This window comes from Phyllobates terribilis, unplaced genomic scaffold (genome assembly GCF_046119375.1).
Source record: "Phyllobates terribilis strain yellow unplaced genomic scaffold, ASM4611937v1 Scaffold_3__8_contigs__length_932513732, whole genome shotgun sequence".
NCBI lineage: Eukaryota > Metazoa > Chordata > Amphibia > Anura > Dendrobatidae > Phyllobates > Phyllobates terribilis.
The window spans coordinates 915,790,011-915,812,958 of record NW_027362763.1 but is presented as its reverse complement, the minus strand read 5'-3'; the positions used below and the strand labels follow the sequence as shown (position 1 = coordinate 915,812,958).

The following is a 22,948-nucleotide window of genomic DNA, read 5'->3' as shown; positions in this document are numbered from 1 at the left end:
TGGCGCCGTGCGGCCTCCCGCTGTGTATTGATGGCTACGTGCGGCCTCCCGTTGTGTATAGATGGCACCAAGCAGCCTCCCGCTGTGTATAGATGCCTACGTGTGGCCTCCCGCTGTGTACAGATGGCTACGTGCGGCCTCCCGCTGTATATAGATGGCTACGTGCGGCCTCCCGCTGTGTATAGATGGCTACGTGCGGCCTCCCGCTGTGTATAGATGGCTACGTGCGGCCTCCCGCTGTGTATAGATGGCTATGTGCGGCCTCCTGCTGTGTATAGATGGCTACATGCGGCCTCCTGCTGTGTATAGATGGCTATGTGCAGCCTCCCGCTGTGTATAGATGGCTACGTGCGGCTTCCTGCTGTGTATAGATGGCTACGTGCGGCTTCCTGCTGTGTATAGATGGCTACGTGCGGCCTCCCGCTGTGTATAGAAGACTACGTGTGGCCTCCTGCTGTGTATAGATGGCTATGTGCCGCCTCCCGCTGTGTATAGATGGCTACGTGCGGCTTCCTGCTGTGTATAGATGCTACATGCGGCCTCCCGCTGTGTATAGATGGCTACATACGTCCTCCTGCTAGGTATAGATGGCTACGTGCGGCTTCCTGCTGTGTATAGATGGCTACGTGCGGCCTCCTGCAGTGTATAGAAAACTACGTTTGGCCTCCCGCTGTGTATAGATGGCTATGTGCGGCCTCCTGCTGTGTATAGATGGCTATGTGCGGCCTCCCGCTGTGTATAGATGACTACGTGCGGCTTCTTGCTGTGTATAGATGCTACATGCGGCCTCCTGCTGTGTATAGGAGGATTGTGGCAGCTCATGTCGTGTGTAAGGTCTCAAACTGTATATAGGGGATGTCAGCATACTTAATTGTGCTCAATATTAAGTCATACAATTAATGTAAAAAAAATTATTATAATTAATATATTAATATTGTGCCAAATTAATTTCATGTGAACTAGCACATGATCTATCACAGGGGATCATGTGACCTGTCACGTGATACATCAGGTGTGTGTGTGTAGGGGGGGCACGCGTCTTCTAAACTTGCTGGGGCCCTTGTTACTCTTAATTCATCCCTGGATGTTGTCCTTGGTGGGATCTGAACTTAGGACCCCAGTGCTGCAAGGCTGCAGAGCTAACCACTGAGCCACAGTGCCGCCTATGTACTGACCAAATACTGATAGTGGGGCCGTGGCCTTAAAGGGAATCTGGCACCACATTTTCCTATGTAAACTATTAATATGGGCAACGTCTGCCCCATATCCTGGAAGAAGTAATTTATATAAAGTGATAAAAGATGATTTCTCAACAACAAGGCATCTGATATGAGGGTTCTAGGACTGATTGTCTTTTCTCGGGGTCAATAACAAATTTTTCTCTTTGATGCAAATTGACTGAATGTGTCCTGGGGATTTTGCCTTCTTCTGGATCAACAGATATAGGCATAGGGATTTTAGTAATACCATTATTAGAAACACAAGAGTAATACAAAATATAAAACTAATTAAAAAATCATAAACGGGTTCATTTATAATTGTAATAGTGCCGCAATAATAAAAATGGTAATAATACATTTGCGAGGCCTAGTCCCAGTAAGTTAGTATGTTAGTGTAGGGAGTACAATTAGGGGAGAAAGGTTGAACTGGATGGATCTAGGTCTTTATTCAACCTAAGTTACTATGTTACTATGAGGCAGACAGAGATCGCTGTCCTCAGCAGTCTATAACGTGTTGAGGGAGACAAAGGTTGAATATTTTGGACTTAAATGCCCGATCTGTTTGTTATCCTAAGAGATAAGTTGTGGCTAGAGGTTGGTGACATATTGATGGTTGGTGGTTATTTAAAGCTGTGAACTGGACAGTGTGAATGCCCCCTTACATTCCTCTTTCTATATAGAACATATACATACTCGGCTAAGCTAAACATTTACATATATGAGGAGGGGAGCACGAAACATAGCTGTCTACCGAATGAGCATTGCCGAGAGTCAGACCTTCTCGGATCTAATATTAATGACCTACATTCTTACAGAGATTAATCTAGAAATATTATTAAAGACAAGTCACCCTACTGGGGAGGAGTGAGTAAGAACGTCTGAAGCTTGCCATTAACTTCCTACTCATTTTGCAAAGGAATTTTTTTTACAACTATATGGTTTACAGATATAATTGCTGAGCTGTAAAATATGACTGGTTTAAGTATTGTAAAATACACTATTTTTTTCCAACAACTTGTAACTTTCCTTCTGTAAGTACTGTATAGCATGACACAGAGACGATGATACTTGTTCAGGAGACAGAAGGAGTTCGTTTCCAGGGCACTCAACCATTTCTGAGAAGTCTGAGAAGATGGGAATCCCAAGTTTCAGAAGTGTAGGATGCCCACACTAGGAGCCATGCAGTCTAGCCAGCATCACTGCTAATTAAGAATCAGCCTGACAATGTGATGTTACAATATCCAACGCAGATTCAATAGGGACGTACAGAGGCAGATCAGATTCGCTCACATGACTCTGATATAAACCCTTCATGCACTAGACAAGAATATTGTACAGTATGACTTTTTTATTACTACCGAGCCATTTCAATTTTAATCCAACCATTTTTTACCTTTTAATTTTTTTTTATATTTTGAATTTCTTATTAAAATTTACATTAATTATAAAAAAAACAACTACTCATTTCTCTTTCTCGACAATAGTTGCCCTTTAAAAGGAGTCTGTAACCCCCCAACTCGATGTAAACAACGCACACATTCCCATAAGGGAATTAACTTTTATAAAACGCATATAAGCAGTATACAATTCAATCTTTAACTGTACAGAAAAATTATTTTATTGCATTGGCAAATGAGAGCACCTCGGTGCATCGCTGGCATGGTCAAGGGGTTAGTGAATTGTTCTTCAAGCAACATGCCGCCCACCTCCCCTTAGTGTGACTGACAATGCTCGCTTCACCGGAGCAAGTGCTGCCTGAATAGTATCCCCGGTGTCCTGCACAATACAGGAGCCCAACAGGCACGCACAAAGCGCAGGCACGCACATTTGCACACAGCACAGGCACGCACATTCGCACACAGCGCAGGCACGCACATTCGCACACAGCGCAGGCACGCACATTTGCACACAGCGCAGGCACGCACATTCGCACACAGCGCAGGCACGCACATTCGCACACAGCGCAGGCACGCACATTCGCACACAGCGCAGGCAGACACATTCGCACACAGCGCAGGCACGCACATGCGCACACAGCGCACATGCACACACATTTGCACACAGCGCAGGCACGCACATTCGCACACAGCGCAGGCACGCACATTCGCACACAGCGCAGGCACGCACATTGACACACAGCGCAGGCAGACACATTCGCACACAGCGCAGGCACGCATATTCGCACACAACGCAGGCGCGCACATTCGCACACAGCGCAGGCAGACACATTCGCACACAGTGCAGGCACGCACATTCGCACACAGTGCAGGCAGATGCATTCGCACACAGTGCAGGCAGACACATTCGCACACAGCGCAGGCACGCACATTCGCATGCAGTGCAGGCAGACACATTCGCACACAGCGCAGGCATGCACATTCGCAAACAGAGCAGGCAGACACATTCGCACACAGCGCAGGCACGCACATTCGCACATAGCGCAGGCACGCACATTCGCATACAGCGCAGGCGCGCACATTTGCACACAGTGCAGGCAGACACATTCGCACACAGCGCAGGCACGCACATTCGCACACAGTGCAGGCAGACACATTCGCACACAGCAGGCATGCACATTCGCACACAGTGCAGGCAGACACATTCGCACACAGCGCAGGCACGCACATTCGCACACAGCGCAGGCACGCACATTCGCATACAGCGCAGGCGCGCACATTTGCACACAGTGCAGGCAGACACATTCGCACACAGCGCAGGCACGCACATTTGCATACAGCGCAGGCACGCACATTCGCACACAGTGCAGGCAGACATTCGCACACAGCGCAGGCACGCACATTCGCATACAGCGCAGGCGTGCACATTTGCACACAGTGCAGGCACGCACATTCGCACACAGCGCAGGCACGCACGTTCGCACACAGCGCAGGTGCGCACATTTGCACACAGTGCAGGCAGACACATTCGCACACAGTGCAGATGTGCACATTCGCACACAGTGCAGGCGTGCACATTCGAACACAAGGCAGACGTGCACATTCGCACACAGCGCAGGCGCGCACACAGCACAGGAACGCACATTCGCACACAGTGCAGGCACGCACATTCACACACAATACAGGCACGCACATTGGCACATACGCTCTCATCCCTCTTTCCTGTGCCTGTTCACTGCACACAGGATCACATAGTAGTGAGCGGCTGCGATGTGATCCTGTGTGAAGCGAGTGAGATGAAGACAGGAGAGAGAGCAGAAAGTTGCTGCACTGACACAATGAGCTCATGCCTGTTTGGCTCCTTCAGTGTCAGTGTGGACGTGCAAGACATTGGGGACTGAATGCAGGCAGCGCTTGCTCTGGGCAAACGAGTGCTGTCACTCAAGCGAAGGGGAATTGTGCAGTATGTTGATTGAGGGGCCAAAATGGTGCACTCAGATGTTGACCACATCAAGGGTACACTCAGATGTTGACCACGTCAAGGATGCACTCAGATGTTGAGCACGTCAAGGATGCACTGAGAAGCGCTCATTAGCATATGCAATATAATTGTTTGTAAAATTAAAGAAGGGAAATCTATACTGCAGGTATGAGTTTATATGGACCAAGTTCCCTATAGGAGTGCATAAGTAGATTAAATTAAGTTTTGAGGGTGACAGACTCCCTTTAAATTGTCATATAATATCCAATTATCCTAATTTATCTACTTTACACTTCTCAAATTCTGACACTGAAATAGAAGCAAACCCTTGTAATGGGAATTTGCACCACGTTTTTGCCACCTAATCTGAGAGCAGCATAACGTAGAGGCAGAGACCCTGATTCCAGCGCCAGCGATGTGTCACTTACTGGGTATAGTTTTGATAAAATCACTGTTTTATCAGCAGTGGATTATCATTAGGGAATTTGCAAACCTGCTGCCAGGTAGTCAGCCATATTCATGAGCCCTGTATAACCCCTCCCCCTTTACTGATTGGCAGCTTTCTGTGTGCACTGTCCATGGGCAGAAAGCTTTAAATCAGTGATGTGGATGGGGTTCTACAGGGCTCAGAATTCAGAGAACTGCTAGATCTGCAGAAGATAAAATCATAATTTTAACCAAATGACAGCAAGCAGTCCATTAAGTGACACATCACTGGAATCAGGGTCTCTGTCCCTACGTCATAGATGCTCTCAGATGGGGCAGCAAAGACCTAGTGACAGATTAGCTTTAAAGGGAATGTCTTAAAAAAATACTCACAGTTTAAACTGTGTTTTCATGTAAAATGTTGTTCTTTTGGGGGTATTTTTTAAATTATTTTTCATATTACAAACTGTATTAAAAAAAATATATTAGAAATTTGTAAGAGTCTACAGTAGCCATAGTGGCCAGAGAGAAAATTGCAAGATTTCAAATTATTTTTTTAATTGCAGAATGATATTGAAAAAACAACTTCCAGAAAATGTTAAAAGCTACGTTTAACACAAAAAGTGGTTTAAAAAGCAGGTTGTTTTACAATGATACAACTGAATTTGCATTTATATTCTTTGTGAAATACCAAAGCTGGAGCATTTATTAAAATTCAACATTGAGCTGTTCCTCTGTTATTATTCCTGGAAATGCTCAAAAGAATTTCCAACTGGGTCGTACCAATCAATGGGGTGTGTCTCTACACGATACTTTGCTACTTTATAAGAAACTCAATCATTAAGGAATTACAATCTGGGGCTGTGATAGGCTGTCCAATCCATGTAGAAAGCCAGCAGAAGTGCAATCCCAATTTCACAAGAAGTATAATAAGTAGTAATTTTGGAATGTTTTGAGATTACTTTTACAAAATATAAATTAAGAATCCAACAAGCAAAACATGTTCATGATAAAAAAATAGACTTACTTGATATGGGTACAGTGTCACGCCATTAGTTCTTGATAATGACCATGTACCATCGAGATACTGATGAGCTTGAATAGCTACTGAATTCATTATATTGCCATTACTTGGGCTTGTTGCCATTGGAAGGCTGACTTTGGCTTGATGTGAAGGAGACCCATTTTTCTTTTCTTGACCATTGGCAAGCCCAAGACTGTTAGGTTTACCACAATGTTTGTTGGGCACAAAGCCAGGGTAATTTGGTGTGGTGTAGGCATTTGGCATATATACCCAGTCTTTTGGCTGAAGGCTTCCCATGTGTCTTGGACCTACTAAGGCTGGGATATTAGAATGTCCTGGAGGAGATCCTGGAGATGCAGCATCATAGTGTTCAGCATTGGTAGACTGCTCCAGAGAAGTAACCATCTGTATAGCCTCCTGCTTTAGCTGATTGAGATGAGTGGCGCATATATCACAACGGTTGTCTCTCTCATTCCAAGACTTTCGGATGGTGTTTGGTACTTGGAGCTTGTCATGTATGCCAGTAGTGATGGACGGGTCCTGAAAAAGATCAATAAATTCAATTTGTGTAATAAATGTAAATCCAAACTCCTTCAATGAAATATAAGAATTATAAAATGGCAATTTTACAATGCAAGTTAAAAAAGGTAATAAATACTTTAATGAGGGTGCATGTAGACACAGCTTTGTCAGCACTCAGAAGTAGCGCTGGAGCATCATTACATTAATTATCGAATATCCATTGATACATGAAACAAAACATTTTTCTCATTCTGGCACTTTACTGTTATAATTAATGAAGGACTGACAAAAAAAAATTAATAAATTCAAGTTTTTCTTTACATAGCTTTTTCTGTAGACCATATGTATATAAATTATTGCTGCTCTGTGGGGCTCTGACTAAGCATATTCATACTCTATCGTCGCAATGTCCCATTAATGGGGATTTCAACTTTTGGGAAACATTGTATAATACCAAAAAAACTAACTCAGCAGTGTGCCTCACCACTGTAACTAGTCACTAAACTCAGCAATGTGCCTCACCACTGTAACTAGTCACTAAACTCAGCAGTGTGCCTCACCACTGTAACTAGTCACTAAACTCAACAGTGTGACTCACCACTGTAACTAGTCACTAAACTCAGCAGTGTGCCTCACCACTGTAACTAGTCACTAAACTCAACAGTGTGCCTCACCACTGTAACTACTCACTAAACTCAGCAGTGTGCCTCACCACTGTAACTAGTCACTTAACTCAGCAGTGTGCCTCACCACTGTAACTAGTCACTAAACTCAGCAGTGTGCCTCACCACTGTAACTAGTCACTAAACTCAACAGTGTGACTCACCACTGTAACTAGTCACTAAACTCAACAGTGTGACTCACCACTGTAACTAGTCACTAAACTCAGCAGTGTGCCTCACCACTGTAACTAGTAACTAAACTCAACAGTGTGCCTCACCACTGTAACTAGTCACTAAACTCAGCAGTGTGCCTCACCACTGTAACTAGTCACTAAACTCAACAGTGTGACTCACCACTGTAACTAGTCACTAAACTCAGCAGTGTGCCTCACCACTGTAACTAGTCACTAAACTCAGCAGTGTGCCTCACCACTGTAACTACTCACTAAACTCAGCAGTGTGCCTCACCACTGTAACTAGTCACTAAACTCAGCAGTGTGCCTCACCACTGTAACTAGTCACTAAACTCAACAGTGTGACTCACCACTGTAACTTGTCACTAAACTCAGCAGTGTGCCTCACCACTGTAACTACTCACTAAACTCAGCAGTGTGCCTCACCACTGTAACTAGTCACTAAACTCGGCAGTGTGCCTCACCACTGTAACTAGTCACTAAACTCAGCAGTGTGCCTCACCACTGTAACTAGTCACTAAACTCAGCAGTGTGCCTCACCACTGTAACTAGTCACTAAACTCAGCAGTGTGCCTCACCACGGTAACTAGTCACTAAACTCAACAGTGTGACTCACCACTGTAACTAGTCACTAAACTCAGCAGTGTGCCTCACCACTAAACTCAGCGGTGTGCCTCACCACTGTAACTACTCAGTAAACTCAGCAGTGTGCCTCACCACTGTAACTAGTCACTAAACTCAGCAGTGTGCCTCACCACTGTAACTAGTCACTAAACTCAACAGTGTGCCTCACCACTGTAACTAGTCACTAAACTCAGCAGTGTGCCTCACCACTAAACTCAGCGGTGTGCCTCACCACTGTAACTAGTCACTAAACTCAGCAGTGTGGCTCACCACTGTAACTAGTCACTAAACTCAGCAGTGTGCGTCACCACTGTAACTAGTCACTAAACTCAGCACTGTACCTCACCACTGTAACTAGTCACTAAACTCAGCAGTGTGCCTCACCACTGTAACTAGTCACTAAACTCAACAGTGTGCTCCACCACTGTAACTAGTCACTAAACTCAGCAGTGTGCCTCACCACTAAACTCAACAGTGTGCCTCACCACTGTAACTAGTCACTAAACTCAGCAGTGTGCCTCACCACTAAACTCAGCGGTGTGCCTCACCACTGTAACTAGTCACTAAACTCAGCAGTGTGCCTCACCACTGTAACTAGTCACTAAACTCAGCAGTGTGCCTCACCACTGTAACTAGTCACTAAACTCAGCAGTGTACCTCACCACTGTAACTAGTCACTAAACTCAGCAGTGTGCCTCACCACTGTAACTAGTCACTAAACTCAACAGTGTGCCTCACCACTGTAACTAGTCACTAAACTCAGCAGTGTGCCTCACCACTAAACTCAGCAGTGTGCCTCACCACTGTAACTAGTCACTAAACTCAGCAGTGTGCCTCACCACTGTAACTAGTCACTAAACTCAGCAGTGTGCCTCACCACTGTAACTAGTCACTAAACTCAGCAGTGTGCCTCACCACTGTAACTAGTCACTAAACTCAGCAGTGTGCCTCACCACTGTAACTAGTCACTAAACTCGGCAGTGTGCCTCACCACTGTAACTAGTCACTAAACTCAACAGTGTGCCTCACCACTGCAACTAGTCACTAAACTCAGCAGTGTGCCTCACCACTCTAACTAGTCACTAAACTCAGCAGTGTGCCTCACCACTGTAACTTGTCACTAAACTCGGCAGTGTGCCTCACCACTGTAACTAGTCACTAAACTCAGCAGTGTGCCTCACCACTGTAACTAGTCACTAAACTCGGCAGTGTGCCTCACCACTGTAAATAGTCACTAAACTCAGCAGTGTGCCTCACCACTGTAACTAGTCACTAAACTCAGCAGTGTGCCTCACCACTGTAAATAGTCACTAAACTCAGCAGTGTGCCTCACCACTGTAACTAGTCACTAAACTCAACAGTGTGCCTCACCACTGCAACTAGTCACTAAACTCAGCAGTGTACCTCACCACTGTAACTAGTCACTAAACTCAGCAGTGTGCCTCACCACTGTAACTAGTCACTAAACTCAGCAGTGTGCCTCACCACTGTAACTAGTCACTAAACTCAGCAGTGTACCTCACCACTGTAACTAGTCACTAAACTCAGCAGTGTGCCTCACCACTGTAACTAGTCACTAAACTCAGCAGTGTACCTCACCACTAAACTCAGCGGTGTGCCTCACCACTGTAACTAGTCACTAAACTCAGCAGTGTGCCTCACCACTGTAACTAGTCACTAAACTCAGCAGTGTGCCTCACCACTGTAACTAGTCACTAAACTCGGCAGTGTGCCTCACCACTGTAACTAGTCACTAAACTCAGCAGTGTGCCTCACCACTGTAACTAGTCACTAAACTCGGCAGTGTGCCTCACCACTGCAACTAGTCACTAAACTCAGCAGTGTGCCTCACCACTGTAACTAGTCACTAAACTCGGCAGTGTGCCTCACCACTGTAACTAGTCACTAAACTCAGCAGTGTGCCTCACCACTGTAACTAGTCACTAAACTCAGCAGTGTGCCTCACCACTGTAACTAGTCACTAAACTCAGCAGTGTGCCTCACCACTGTAATTAGTCACTAAACTCAGCAGTGTGCCTCACCACTGTAACTAGTCACTAAACTCAGCAGTGTGCCTCACCACTGTAACTAGTCACTAAACTCGGCAGTGTGCCTCACCACTGTAACTAGTCACTAAACTCAGCAGTGTGCCTCACCACTGTAACTAGTCACTAAACTCGGCAGTGTGCCTCACCACTTTAACTAGTCACTAAACTCGGCAGTGTGCCTCACCACTGTAACTAGTCACTAAACTCGGCAGTGTGCCTCACCACTGTAACTAGTCACTAAACTCGGCAGTGTGCCTCACCACTGTAACTAGTCACTAAACTCGGCAGTGTGCCTCACCACTGTAACTAGTCACTAAACTCGGCAGTGTGCCTCACCACTGTAACTAGTCACTAAACTCGGCAGTGTGCCTCACCACTGCAACTAGTCACTAAACTCAGCAGTGTGCCTCACCACTGTAACTAGTCACTAAACTCGGCAGTGTGCCTCACCACTGTAACTAGTCACTAAACTCAGCAGTGTGCCTCACCACTGTAACTAGTCACTAAACTCAGCAGTGTGCCTCACCACTGTAACTAGTCACTAAACTCAGCAGTGTGCCTCACCACTGTAATTAGTCACTAAACTCAGCAGTGTGCCTCACCACTGTAACTAGTCACTAAACTCAGCAGTGTGCCTCACCACTGTAACTAGTCACTAAACTCGGCAGTGTGCCTCACCACTGTAACTAGTCACTAAACTCAGCAGTGTGCCTCACCACTGTAACTAGTCACTAAACTCGGCAGTGTGCCTCACCACTTTAACTAGTCACTAAACTCGGCAGTGTGCCTCACCACTGTAACCAGTCACTAAACTCGGCAGTGTGCCTCACCACTGTAACTAGTCACTAAACTCAGCAGTGTGCCTCACCACTGTAACTAGTCACTAAACTCAGCAGTGTGCCTCACCACTGTAACTAGTCACTAAACTCGGCAGTGTGCCTCACCACTGTAACTAGTCACTAAACTCGGCAGTGTGCCTCACCACTGCAACTAGTCACTAAACTCAGCAGTGTGCCTCACCACTGTAACTAGTCACTAAACTCGCAGTGTGCCTCACCACTGTAACTAGTCACTAAACTCAACAGTGTGCCTCACCACTGTAACTAGTCACTAAACTCAGCAGTGTGCCTCACCACTGTAACTAGTCACTAAACTCAGCAGTGTGCCTCACCACTGTAACTAGTCACTAAACTCAGCAGTGTACCTCACCACTGTAACTAGTCACTAAACTCAGCAGTGTGGCTCACCACTGTAACTAGTCACTAAACTCAGCAGTGTACCTCACCACTAAACTCAGCGGTGTGCCTCACCACTGTAACTACTCACTAAACTCAGCAGTGTGCCTCACCACTGTAACTAGTCACTAAACTCAGCAGTGTGCCTCACCACTGTAACTAGTCACTAAACTCAGCAGTGTACCTCACCACTGTAACTAGTCACTAAACTCAGCAGTGTGCCTCACCACTGTAACTAGTCACTAAACTCAGCAGTGTGCCTCACCACTGTAACTAGTCACTAAACTCAGCAGTGTACCTCACCACTGTAACTAGTCACTAAACTCAGCAGTGTGCCTCACCACTGTAACTAGTCACTAAACTCAGCAGTGTACTTCACCACTGTAACTAGTCACTAAACTCAGCAGTGTACCTCACCACTAAACTCAGCGGTGTGCCTCACCACTGTAACTAGTCACTAAACTCAACAGTGTGCCTCACCACTGTAACTAGTCACTAAACTCAGCAGTGTGCCTCACCACTAAACTCAGCAGTGTGCCTCACCACTGTAACTAGTCACTAAACTCAGCAGTGTGGCTCACCACTGTAACTAGTCACTAAACTCAGCAGTGTGCGTCACCACTGTAACTAGTCACTAAACTCAGCACTGTACCTCACCACTGTAACTAGTCACTAAACTCAGCAGTGTGCCTCACCACTGTAACTAGTCACTAAACTCAACAGTGTGCTCCACCACTGTAACTAGTCACTAAACTCAGCAGTGTGCCTCACCACTAAACTCAACAGTGTGCCTCACCACTGTAACTAGTCACTAAACTCAGCAGTGTGCCTCACCACTAAACTCAGCGGTGTGCCTCACCACTGTAACTAGTCACTAAACTCAGCAGTGTGCCTCACCACTGTAACTAGTCACTAAACTCAGCAGTGTGCCTCACCACTGTAACTAGTCACTAAACTCAGCAGTGTACCTCACCACTGTAACTAGTCACTAAACTCAGCAGTGTGCCTCACCACTGTAACTAGTCACTAAACTCAACAGTGTGCCTCACCACTGTAACTAGTCACTAAACTCAGCAGTGTGCCTCACCACTAAACTCAGCAGTGTGCCTCACCACTGTAACTAGTCACTAAACTCAGCAGTGTGCCTCACCACTGTAACTAGTCACTAAACTCAGCAGTGTGCCTCACCACTGTAACTAGTCACTAAACTCAGCAGTGTGCGTCACCACTGTAACTAGTCACTAAACTCAGCAGTGTGCCTCACCACTGTAACTAGTCACTAAACTCGGCAGTGTGCCTCACCACTGTAACTAGTCACTAAACTCAACAGTGTGCCTCACCACTGCAACTAGTCACTAAACTCAGCAGTGTGCCTCACCACTGTAACTAGTCACTAAACTCAGCAGTGTGCCTCACCACTGTAACTTGTCACTAAACTCGGCAGTGTGCCTCACCACTGTAACTAGTCACTAAACTCAGCAGTGTGCCTCACCACTGTAACTAGTCACTAAACTCGGCAGTGTGCCTCACCACTGTAAATAGTCACTAAACTCAGCAGTGTGCCTCACCACTGTAACTAGTCACTAAACTCAGCAGTGTGCCTCACCACTGTAAATAGTCACTAAACTCAGCAGTGTGCCTCACCACTGTAACTAGTCACTAAACTCAACAGTGTGCCTCACCACTGCAACTAGTCACTAAACTCAGCAGTGTACCTCACCACTGTAACTAGTCACTAGACTCAGCAGTGTGCCTCACCACTGTAACTAGTCACTAAACTCAGCAGTGTGCCTCACCACTGTAACTAGTCACTAAACTCAGCAGTGTACCTCACCACTGTAACTAGTCACTAAACTCAGCAGTGTGCCTCACCACTGTAACTAGTCACTAAACTCAGCAGTGTACCTCACCACTAAACTCAGCGGTGTGCCTCACCACTGTAACTAGTCACTAAACTCAGCAGTGTGCCTCACCACTGTAACTAGTCACTAAACTCAGCAGTGTGCCTCACCACTGTAACTAGTCACTAAACTCGGCAGTGTGCCTCACCACTGTAACTAGTCACTAAACTCAGCAGTGTGCCTCACCACTGTAACTAGTCACTAAACTCGGCAGTGTGCCTCACCACTGCAACTAGTCACTAAACTCAGCAGTGTGCCTCACCACTGTAACTAGTCACTAAACTCGGCAGTGTGCCTCACCACTGTAACTAGTCACTAAACTCAGCAGTGTGCCTCACCACTGTAACTAGTCACTAAACTCAGCAGTGTGCCTCACCACTGTAACTAGTCACTAAACTCAGCAGTGTGCCTCACCACTGTAATTAGTCACTAAACTCAGCAGTGTGCCTCACCACTGTAACTAGTCACTAAACTCAGCAGTGTGCCTCACCACTGTAACTAGTCACTAAACTCGGCAGTGTGCCTCACCACTGTAACTAGTCACTAAACTCAGCAGTGTGCCTCACCACTGTAACTAGTCACTAAACTCGGCAGTGTGCCTCACCACTTTAACTAGTCACTAAACTCGGCAGTGTGCCTCACCACTGTAACTAGTCACTAAACTCGGCAGTGTGCCTCACCACTGTAACTAGTCACTAAACTCGGCAGTGTGCCTCACCACTGTAACTAGTCACTAAACTCAGCAGTGTGCCTCACCACTGTAACTAGTCACTAAACTCGGCAGTGTGCCTCACCACTGTAACTAGTCACTAAACTCGGCAGTGTGCCTCACCACTGCAACTAGTCACTAAACTCAGCAGTGTGCCTCACCACTGTAACTAGTCACTAAACTCGGCAGTGTGCCTCACCACTGTAACTAGTCACTAAACTCAGCAGTGTGCCTCACCACTGTAACTAGTCACTAAACTCAGCAGTGTGCCTCACCACTGTAACTAGTCACTAAACTCAGCAGTGTGCCTCACCACTGTAATTAGTCACTAAACTCAGCAGTGTGCCTCACCACTGTAACTAGTCACTAAACTCAGCAGTGTGCCTCACCACTGTAACTAGTCACTAAACTCGGCAGTGTGCCTCACCACTGTAACTAGTCACTAAACTCAGCAGTGTGCCTCACCACTGTAACTAGTCACTAAACTCGGCAGTGTGCCTCACCACTTTAACTAGTCACTAAACTCGGCAGTGTGCCTCACCACTGTAACCAGTCACTAAACTCGGCAGTGTGCCTCACCACTGTAACTAGTCACTAAACTCGGCAGTGTGCCTCACCACTGTAACTAGTCACTAAACTCAGCAGTGTGCCTCACCACTGTAACTAGCCACTAAACTCGGCAGTGTGCCTCACCACTGTAACTAGTCACTAAACTCGGCAGTGTGCCTCACCACTGCAACTAGTCACTAAACTCAGCAGTGTGCCTCACCACTGTAACTAGTCAATAAACTCGCAGTGTGCCTCACCACTGTAACTAGTCACTAAACTCAACAGTGTGCCTCACCACTGTAACTAGTCACTAAACTCAGCAGTGTGCCTCACCACTGTAACTAGTCACTAAACTCAGCAGTGTGCCTCACCACTGTAACTAGTCACTAAACTCAGCAGTGTACCTCACCACTGTAACTAGTCACTAAACTCAGCAGTGTGGCTCACCACTGTAACTAGTCACTAAACTCAGCAGTGTACCTCACCACTAAACTCAGCGGTGTGCCTCACCACTGTAACTACTCACTAAACTCAGCAGTGTGCCTCACCACTGTAACTAGTCACTAAACTCAGCAGTGTGCCTCACCACTGTAACTAGTCACTAAACTCAGCAGTGTACCTCACCACTGTAACTAGTCACTAAACTCAGCAGTGTGCCTCACCACTGTAACTAGTCACTAAACTCAGCAGTGTGCCTCACCACTGTAACTAGTCACTAAACTCAGCAGTGTACCTCACCACTGTAACTAGTCACTAAACTCAGCAGTGTGCCTCACCACTGTAACTAGTCACTAAACTCAGCAGTGTACTTCACCACTGTAACTAGTCACTAAACTCAGCAGTGTACCTCACCACTAAACTCAGCGGTGTGCCTCACCACTGTAACTAGTCACTAAACTCAGCAGTGTGCCTCACCACTGTAACTAGTCACTAAACTCAGCAGTGAGCCTCACCACTGTAACTAGTCACAAAACTCGGCAGTGTGCATCACCACTTTAACTAGTCACTAAATTCAGCAGTGTGCCTCACCACTGTAACTAGTCACTAAACTCGGCAGTGTGCCTCACCACTGTAACTAGTCACTAAACTCAGCAGTGTGCCTCACCACTGTAACTAGTCACTAAACTCAGCAGTGTGCCTCACCACTGTAACTAGTCACTAAACTCAGCAGTGTGCCTCACCACTGTAACTAGTCACTAAACTCAACAGTGTGCCTCACCACTGCAACTAGTCACTAAACTCAGCAGTGTGCCTCACCACTGTAACTAGTCACTAAACTCAGCAGTGTGCCTCACCACTGTAACTAGTCACTAAACTCAGCAGTGTGCCTCACCACTGTACCTAGTCACTAAACTCAGCAGTGTGCCTCACCACTGTAACTAGTCACTAAACTCAGCAGTGTGCCTCACCACTGTAACTAGTCACTAAACTCGCAGTGTGCCTCACCACTGTAACTAGTCACTAAACTCAACAGTGTGCCTCACCACTGTAACTAGTCACTAAACTCAGCAGTGTGCCTCACCACTGTAACTAGTCACTAAACTCAGCAGTGTGCCTCACCACTGTAACTAGTCACTAAACTCAGCAGTGTACCTCACCACTGTAACTAGTCACTAAACTCAGCAGTGTGGCTCACCACTGTAACTAGTCACTAAACTCAGCAGTGTACCTCACCACTAAACTCAGCGGTGTGCCTCACCACTGTAACTACTCACTAAACTCAGCAGTGTGCCTCACCACTGTAACTAGTCACTAAACTCAGCAGTGTGCCTCACCACTGTAACTAGTCACTAAACTCAGCAGTGTACCTCACCACTGTAACTAGTCACTAAACTCAGCAGTGTGCCTCACCACTGTAACTAGTCACTAAACTCAGCAGTGTGCCTCACCACTGTAACTAGTCACTAAACTCAGCAGTGTACCTCACCACTGTAACTAGTCACTAAACTCAGCAGTGTGCCTCACCACTGTAACTAGTCACTAAACTCAGCAGTGTACTTCACCACTGTAACTAGTCACTAAACTCAGCAGTGTACCTCACCACTAAACTCAGCGGTGTGCCTCACCACTGTAACTAGTCACTAAACTCAGCAGTGTGCCTCACCACTGTAACTAGTCACTAAACTCAGCAGTGAGCCTCACCACTGTAACTAGTCACAAAACTCGGCAGTGTGCATCACCACTTTAACTAGTCACTAAATTCAGCAGTGTGCCTCACCACTGTAACTAGTCACTAAACTCGGCAGTGTGCCTCACCACTGTAACTAGTCACTAAACTCAGCAGTGTGCCTCACCACTGTAACTAGTCACTAAACTCAGCAGTGTGCCTCACCACTGTAACTAGTCACTAAACTCAGCAGTGTGCCTCACCACTGTAACTAGTCACTAAACTCAACAGTGTGCCTCACCACTGCAACTAGTCACTAAACTCAGCAGTGTGCCTCACCACTGTAACTAGTCACTAAACTCAGCAGTGTACCTCACCACTGTAACTAGTCACTAAACTCAGCAGTGTGCCTCACCACTGTACCTAGTCACTAAACTCAGCAGTGTGCCTCACCACTGTAACTAGTCACTAAACTCAGCAGTGTGCCTCACCACTGTAACTAGTCACTAAACTCAGCAGTGTGCCTCACCACTGTAACTAGTCACGAAACTCGGCAGTGTGCCTCACCACTGTAACTAGTCACTAAACTCAGCAGTGTGCCTCACCACTGTAACTAGTCACTAAACTCAGCAGTGTGCCTCACCACTGTAACTAGTCACTAAACTCAGCAGTGTGCCTCACAACTGTAACTGGTCACTAAACTCAGCAGTGTGCCTCACCACTGTAACTAGTCACTAAACTCGGCAGTGTGCCTCACCACTGTAACTAGTCACTAAACTCAGCAGTGTGCCTCACCACTGTAACTAGTCACTAAACTCAGCAGTGTGCCTCACCACTGTAACTGGTCACTAAACTCAGCAGTGTGCCTCACCACTGTAACTAGTCACTAAACTCGGCAGTGTGCCTCACCACTGTAACTAGTCACTAAACTCAGCAGTGTGCCTCACCACTGTAACTAGTCACTAAACTCGGCAGTGTGCCTCACCACTGTAACTAGTCACTAAACTCAGCAGTGTGCCTCACCACTGTAACTAGTCACTAAACTCAACAGTGTGCCTCACCACTGTAACTAGTCACTAAACTCAGCAGTGTGCCTCACCACTGTAACTAGTCACAAACAGTGTACCTCACCACTGTAACTAGTCACTAAACTCAACAGTGTGCCTCACCACTGTAACTAGTCACTAAACTCAGCAGTGTGCCTCACCACTGTAACTAGTCACTAAACTCAACAGTGTGCCTCACCACTGTAACTAGTCACTAAACTCAGCAGTGTGCCTCACCACTGTAACTAGACACTAAACTCAACGGTGTGCCTCACCACTGTAACTAGTCACTAAACTCAGCAGTTTGCCTCACCAATGTAACTAGTCACTAAACTCAGCAGTGTTCCTCACCACTGTAACTAGTCACTAAACTCAGCAGTGTGACTCACCACTGTAACTAGTCACTAAACTCAGCAGTGTGCCTCACCACTGTAACTAGTCACTAAACTCAGCAGTGTGCCTCACCACTGTAACTAGTCACTAAACTCAGCAGTGTGCCTCACCACTGTAACTAGTCACTAAACTCAGCAGTGTGCCTCACCACTGTAACTAGTCACTAAACTCGGCAGTGTGCCTCACCACTGTAACTAGTCACTAAACTCAGCAGTGTGCCTCACCACTGTAACTAGTCACTAAACTCAGCAGTGTGCCTCACCACTGTAACTAGTCACTAAACTCAGCAGTGTGCCTCACCACTGTAACTGGTCACTAAACTCAGCAGTGTGCCTCACCACTGTAACTAGTCACTAAACTCGGCAGTGTGCCTCACCACTGTAACTAGTCACTAAACTCAGCAGTGTGCCTCACCACTGTAACTAGTCACTAAACTCGGCAGTGTGCCTCACCACTGTAACTAGTCACTAAACTCAGCAGTGTGCCTCACCACTGTAACTAGTAACTAAACTCAACAGTTTGCCTCACCACTGTAACTAGTCACTAAACTCAGCAGTGTGCCTCACCACTGTAACTAGTCACAAACAGTGTACCTCACCACTGTAACTAGTCACTAAACTCAACAGTGTGCCTCACCACTGTAACTAGTCACTAAACTCAGCAGTGTGCCTCACCACTGTAACTAGTCACTAAACTCAACAGTGTGCCTCACCACTGTAACTAGTCACTAAACTCAGCAGTGTGCCTCACCACTGTAACTAGACACTAAACTCAACGGTGTGCCTCACCACTGTAACTAGTCACTAAACTCAGCAGTGGGCCTCACCACTGTAACTAGTCACTAAACTCAGCGGTGTGCCTCACCACTGTAACTAGTCACTAAACTCAGCAGTTTGCCTCACCACTGTAACTAGTCACTAAACTCAGCAGTGTGCCTCACCACTGTAACTAGTCACTAAACTCAGCAGTGTGCCTCACCACTGTAACTGGTCACTAAACTCAGCAGTGTGCCTCACCACTGTAACTAGTCACTAAACTCGGCAGTGTGCCTCACCACTGTAACTAGTCACTAAACTCAGCAGTGTGCCTCACCACTGTAACTAGTCACTAAACTCGGCAGTGTGCCTCACCACTGTAACTAGTCACTAAACTCAGCAGTGTGCCTCACCACTGTAACTAGTCACTAAACTCAACAGTGTGCCTCACCACTGTAACTAGTCACTAAACTCAGCAGTGTGCCTCACCACTGTAACTAGTCACAAACAGTGTACCTCACCACTGTAACTAGTCACTAAACTCAACAGTGTGCCTCACCACTGTAACTAGTCACTAAACTCAGCAGTGTGCCTCACCACTGTAACTAGTCACTAAACTCAACAGTGTGCCTCACCACTGTAACTAGTCACTAAACTCAGCAGTGTGCCTCACCACTGTAACTAGACACTAAACTCAACGGTGTGCCTCACCACTGTAACTAGTCACTAAACTCAGCAGTGGGCCTCACCACTGTAACTAGTCACTAAACTCAGCGGTGTGCCTCACCACTGTAACTAGTCACTAAACTCAGCAGTTTGCCTCACCACTGTAACTAGTCACTAAACTCAGCAGTGTTCCTCACCACTGTAACTAGTCACTAAACTCAGCAGTGTGCCTCACCACTGTAACTAGTCACTAAACTCAGCAGTGTGCCTCACCACTGTAACTAGTCACTAAACTCAGCAGTGTACCTCACCACTGTAACTAGTCACTAAACTCAGCAGTGTGCCTCACCACTGTAACTAGTCACTAAACTCGGCAGTGTGCCTCACCACTGTAACTAGTCACTAAACTCAGCAGTGTGCCTCACCACTGTAACTAGTCACTAAACTCAACAGTGTGCCTCACCACTGTAACTAGTCACTAAACTCAGCAGTGTGCCTCACCACTGTAACTAGTCACAAACAGTGTACCTCACCACTGTAACTAGTCACTAAACTCAACAGTGTGCCTCACCACTGTAACTAGTCACTAAACTCAGCAGTGTGCCTCACCACTGTAACTAGTCACTAAACTCAACAGTGTGCCTCACCACTATAACTAGTCACTAAACTCAGCAGTGTGCCTCACCACTGTAACTAGACACTAAACTCAACGGTGTGCCTCACCACTGTAACTAGTCACTAAACTCAGCAGTGTGCCTCACCACTGTAACTAGTCACTAAACTCAGCGGTGTGCCTCACCACTGTAACTAGTCACTAAACTCAGCAGTTTGCCTCACCACTGTAACTAGTCACTAAACTCAGCAGTGTTCCTCACCACTGTAACTAGTCACTAAACTCAGCAGTGTGCCTCACCACTGTAACTAGTCACTAAACTCAGCAGTGTGCCTCACCACTGTAACTAGTCACTAAACTCAACAGTGTGCCTCACCACTGTAACTAGTCACTAAACTCGGCAGTGTGCCTCACCACTGTAACTAGTCACTAAACTCAGCAGTGTGCCTCACCACTGTAACTAGTCACTAAACTCAGCAGTTTGCCTCACCACTGTAACTAGTCACTAAACTCAGCAGTGTGCCTCACCACTGTAACTAGTCACTAAACTCAGCAGTGTGCCTCACCACTGTAACTAGTCACTAAACTCAGCAGTGTGCCTCACCACTGTAACTAGTCACTAAACTCAGCAGTGTGCCTCACCTCTGTAACTAGTCACTAAACTCAGCAGTGTGCCTCACCTCTGTAACTAGTCACTAAACTCAGCAGTGTGCCTCACCCCTGTAACTAGTCACTAAACTCAGCAGTGTGCCTCACCACTGTAACTAGTCACTAAACTCTGCAGTGTGCCTCACCACTGTAACTAGTCACTAAACTCAGCAGTGTGCCTCACCACTGTAACTAGCATGCTCGTTTAACCCTTTAATCGAGCACACACGAGTGCTCGCAAAGTATTTGCGACGTGCGCGGCATCTATGTTTGAGCCGCCCCGGCTGCATGTGTCATGGCTGTTAGACAGCTGTGACACATGCAAGGATTGCCTAACAAACAGGCAATGCCTCATGCTTGCGCATCACTACTATCCAGTCATTCATTGGGACATACTCAAAAAAATATTGAAATGGCATATATGGTTCATGTTGGCTGGAGATATATTCCCTTTGAGAAAGCCGAAAGGGCGAAACGCGCGTCAGGTTGTGGCCCGGATGAGTGCTAATATGGGTAAATTGTTTCTGACATTACATGTACGCTTTTAACTATACGGTGACATAGCAAGGACATGGTATTGGTCTGGAAAGATAGTTTCACACGCCTTTGGGACTCTATAAGGACCTAAGCTTGCAGGGTAGCACCTTTTTGATCCCAGTTGGATGACTGGGGGTCACAAATCAATTTAGAAACCGATTGTCAGAACTTTGATATTTTAACTTTATCCTGGGCCATATAACCTGCCTTTACTTGATATTTCCTCTCTAGCAGTTTTAGCAATACTGCATTATGAAATGTATTTTATGTCTTCTATATTAATAAATTAATTATTTTTATATGTTTCTTGTCGGTGCTCTCTTGGATGTTCATTGGGACATAGAATCTTCTGGTTGTGCTAAAAGCTGCAAGTTCTTATCCACAGTTCAGGACAATTACCTCTCTCAGCTGGTAGATGAACCAACCAGGGGAGGTAATCTGCTGGATCTGGTTCTATCCAACAGACCAGATACAATTTCAGATCTGCAGGTCAGACAGCATGTGGGAAGCAGTAACCATAATATGGTAAGTTTCAATGTAATCTTCAATCAAACATTCAAAAGGGGAAATGCCAAAACCTGGAACTTTCGGAAAGCTTATTTCAACAAATTAAGGGAAGAGCTTAATCGTGTAGACTGGGACCATGTCATAGTAACTGGGGATACCGAACGTAAATGGGGCATGTTTAAATATATACTACTAGAATCCTGTAGAAAATGTATACTCTCTGGTAATAAAATGTGAAGGAATAAAAAGAAACCATTATGGAAAAATAAGAGAGTACAAAGTTTAATAAAACAAAAACAAAGGGCATTCAAAATCTTGAAGGCCGAGAATACAGAAATAGCATTTCAGGAGTATAAAGATCAGAATAAGAAATGTAAAAAAGAAATCAAGCTAGCAAAGTTATCTACAAATCCCAACTTTTTTATAAATACAATAATGCCAAAAAGAAAAAACAGATCGTATCGGCCCCTTAAAAGACGATAATAATATAATTATAGAGGACAAAGAAAAGGCTGCAATATTAAACAAGCACTTTTCATCCATGTTCACCAACGAATAGTCTGTTCCAGGGATCTTACAACAGGGCAAAGATCAAAGTTCATCACCTGATATAGCTAGTTTAACACAAAAAGAAGTACGCCTACATCTGAGCAAATTAAACATTGACAAATCCACCGGCCCAGATGGCATTCATCCACGGATACTGAGGGAATTGAGCTCAGTAATTGACAAACCACTGTATCTCATATTCTTAGACTCTCTTGCAACAGGGGTAGTGCCACAGGATTGGAGGATAGCTGATGTGGTACCAATATTTAAGAAAGGAAAGAAGGTGGATCCAGGTAACTACCGTCCGGTAAGTCTAACATTAGTAGTGTGCAAGGTTTTTGAGGGCATCATAAGAGATGACCTACAGAGTTACTGTATATCGCAGAGAATAATATAATAAATGATAATCAGCACGGATTCATGAAAAATAGGTTGTGTCTAACCAACATGTTGGGGCTCTATGAAGAGGTAAGTGCAAATCTGGATGTTGGAAATGTGACTGATGTGATTTATCTGGACTTTGCAAAGGCATTTGATACTGTACCACATAACAGCCTTATACTGAAGCTACAGAAGCAAGGACTTGTTGGAACTAAATGCAGATGGGTAAGGAATTGGCTAAATGACAGGAAACA

At 45.8% G+C, this 22,948-nt stretch overlaps 1 protein-coding gene across 4 annotated transcripts in view; it reads right to left on the bottom strand.

The window, feature by feature from the left end:
• KIF26B (kinesin family member 26B) overlaps positions 1-22,948 on the bottom strand; it is a 607,348-nt gene that overhangs the window by 400,456 nt on the left and 183,944 nt on the right. For all 4 annotated transcript variants that reach the window (XM_073672795.1, XM_073672796.1, XM_073672797.1 and 1 more), the window contains one exon: positions 6,052-6,588. In XM_073672795.1, the coding sequence (XP_073528896.1) occupies positions 6,052-6,588 (537 nt within the window). The remainder of the gene's footprint in view (positions 1-6,051; positions 6,589-22,948) is intronic.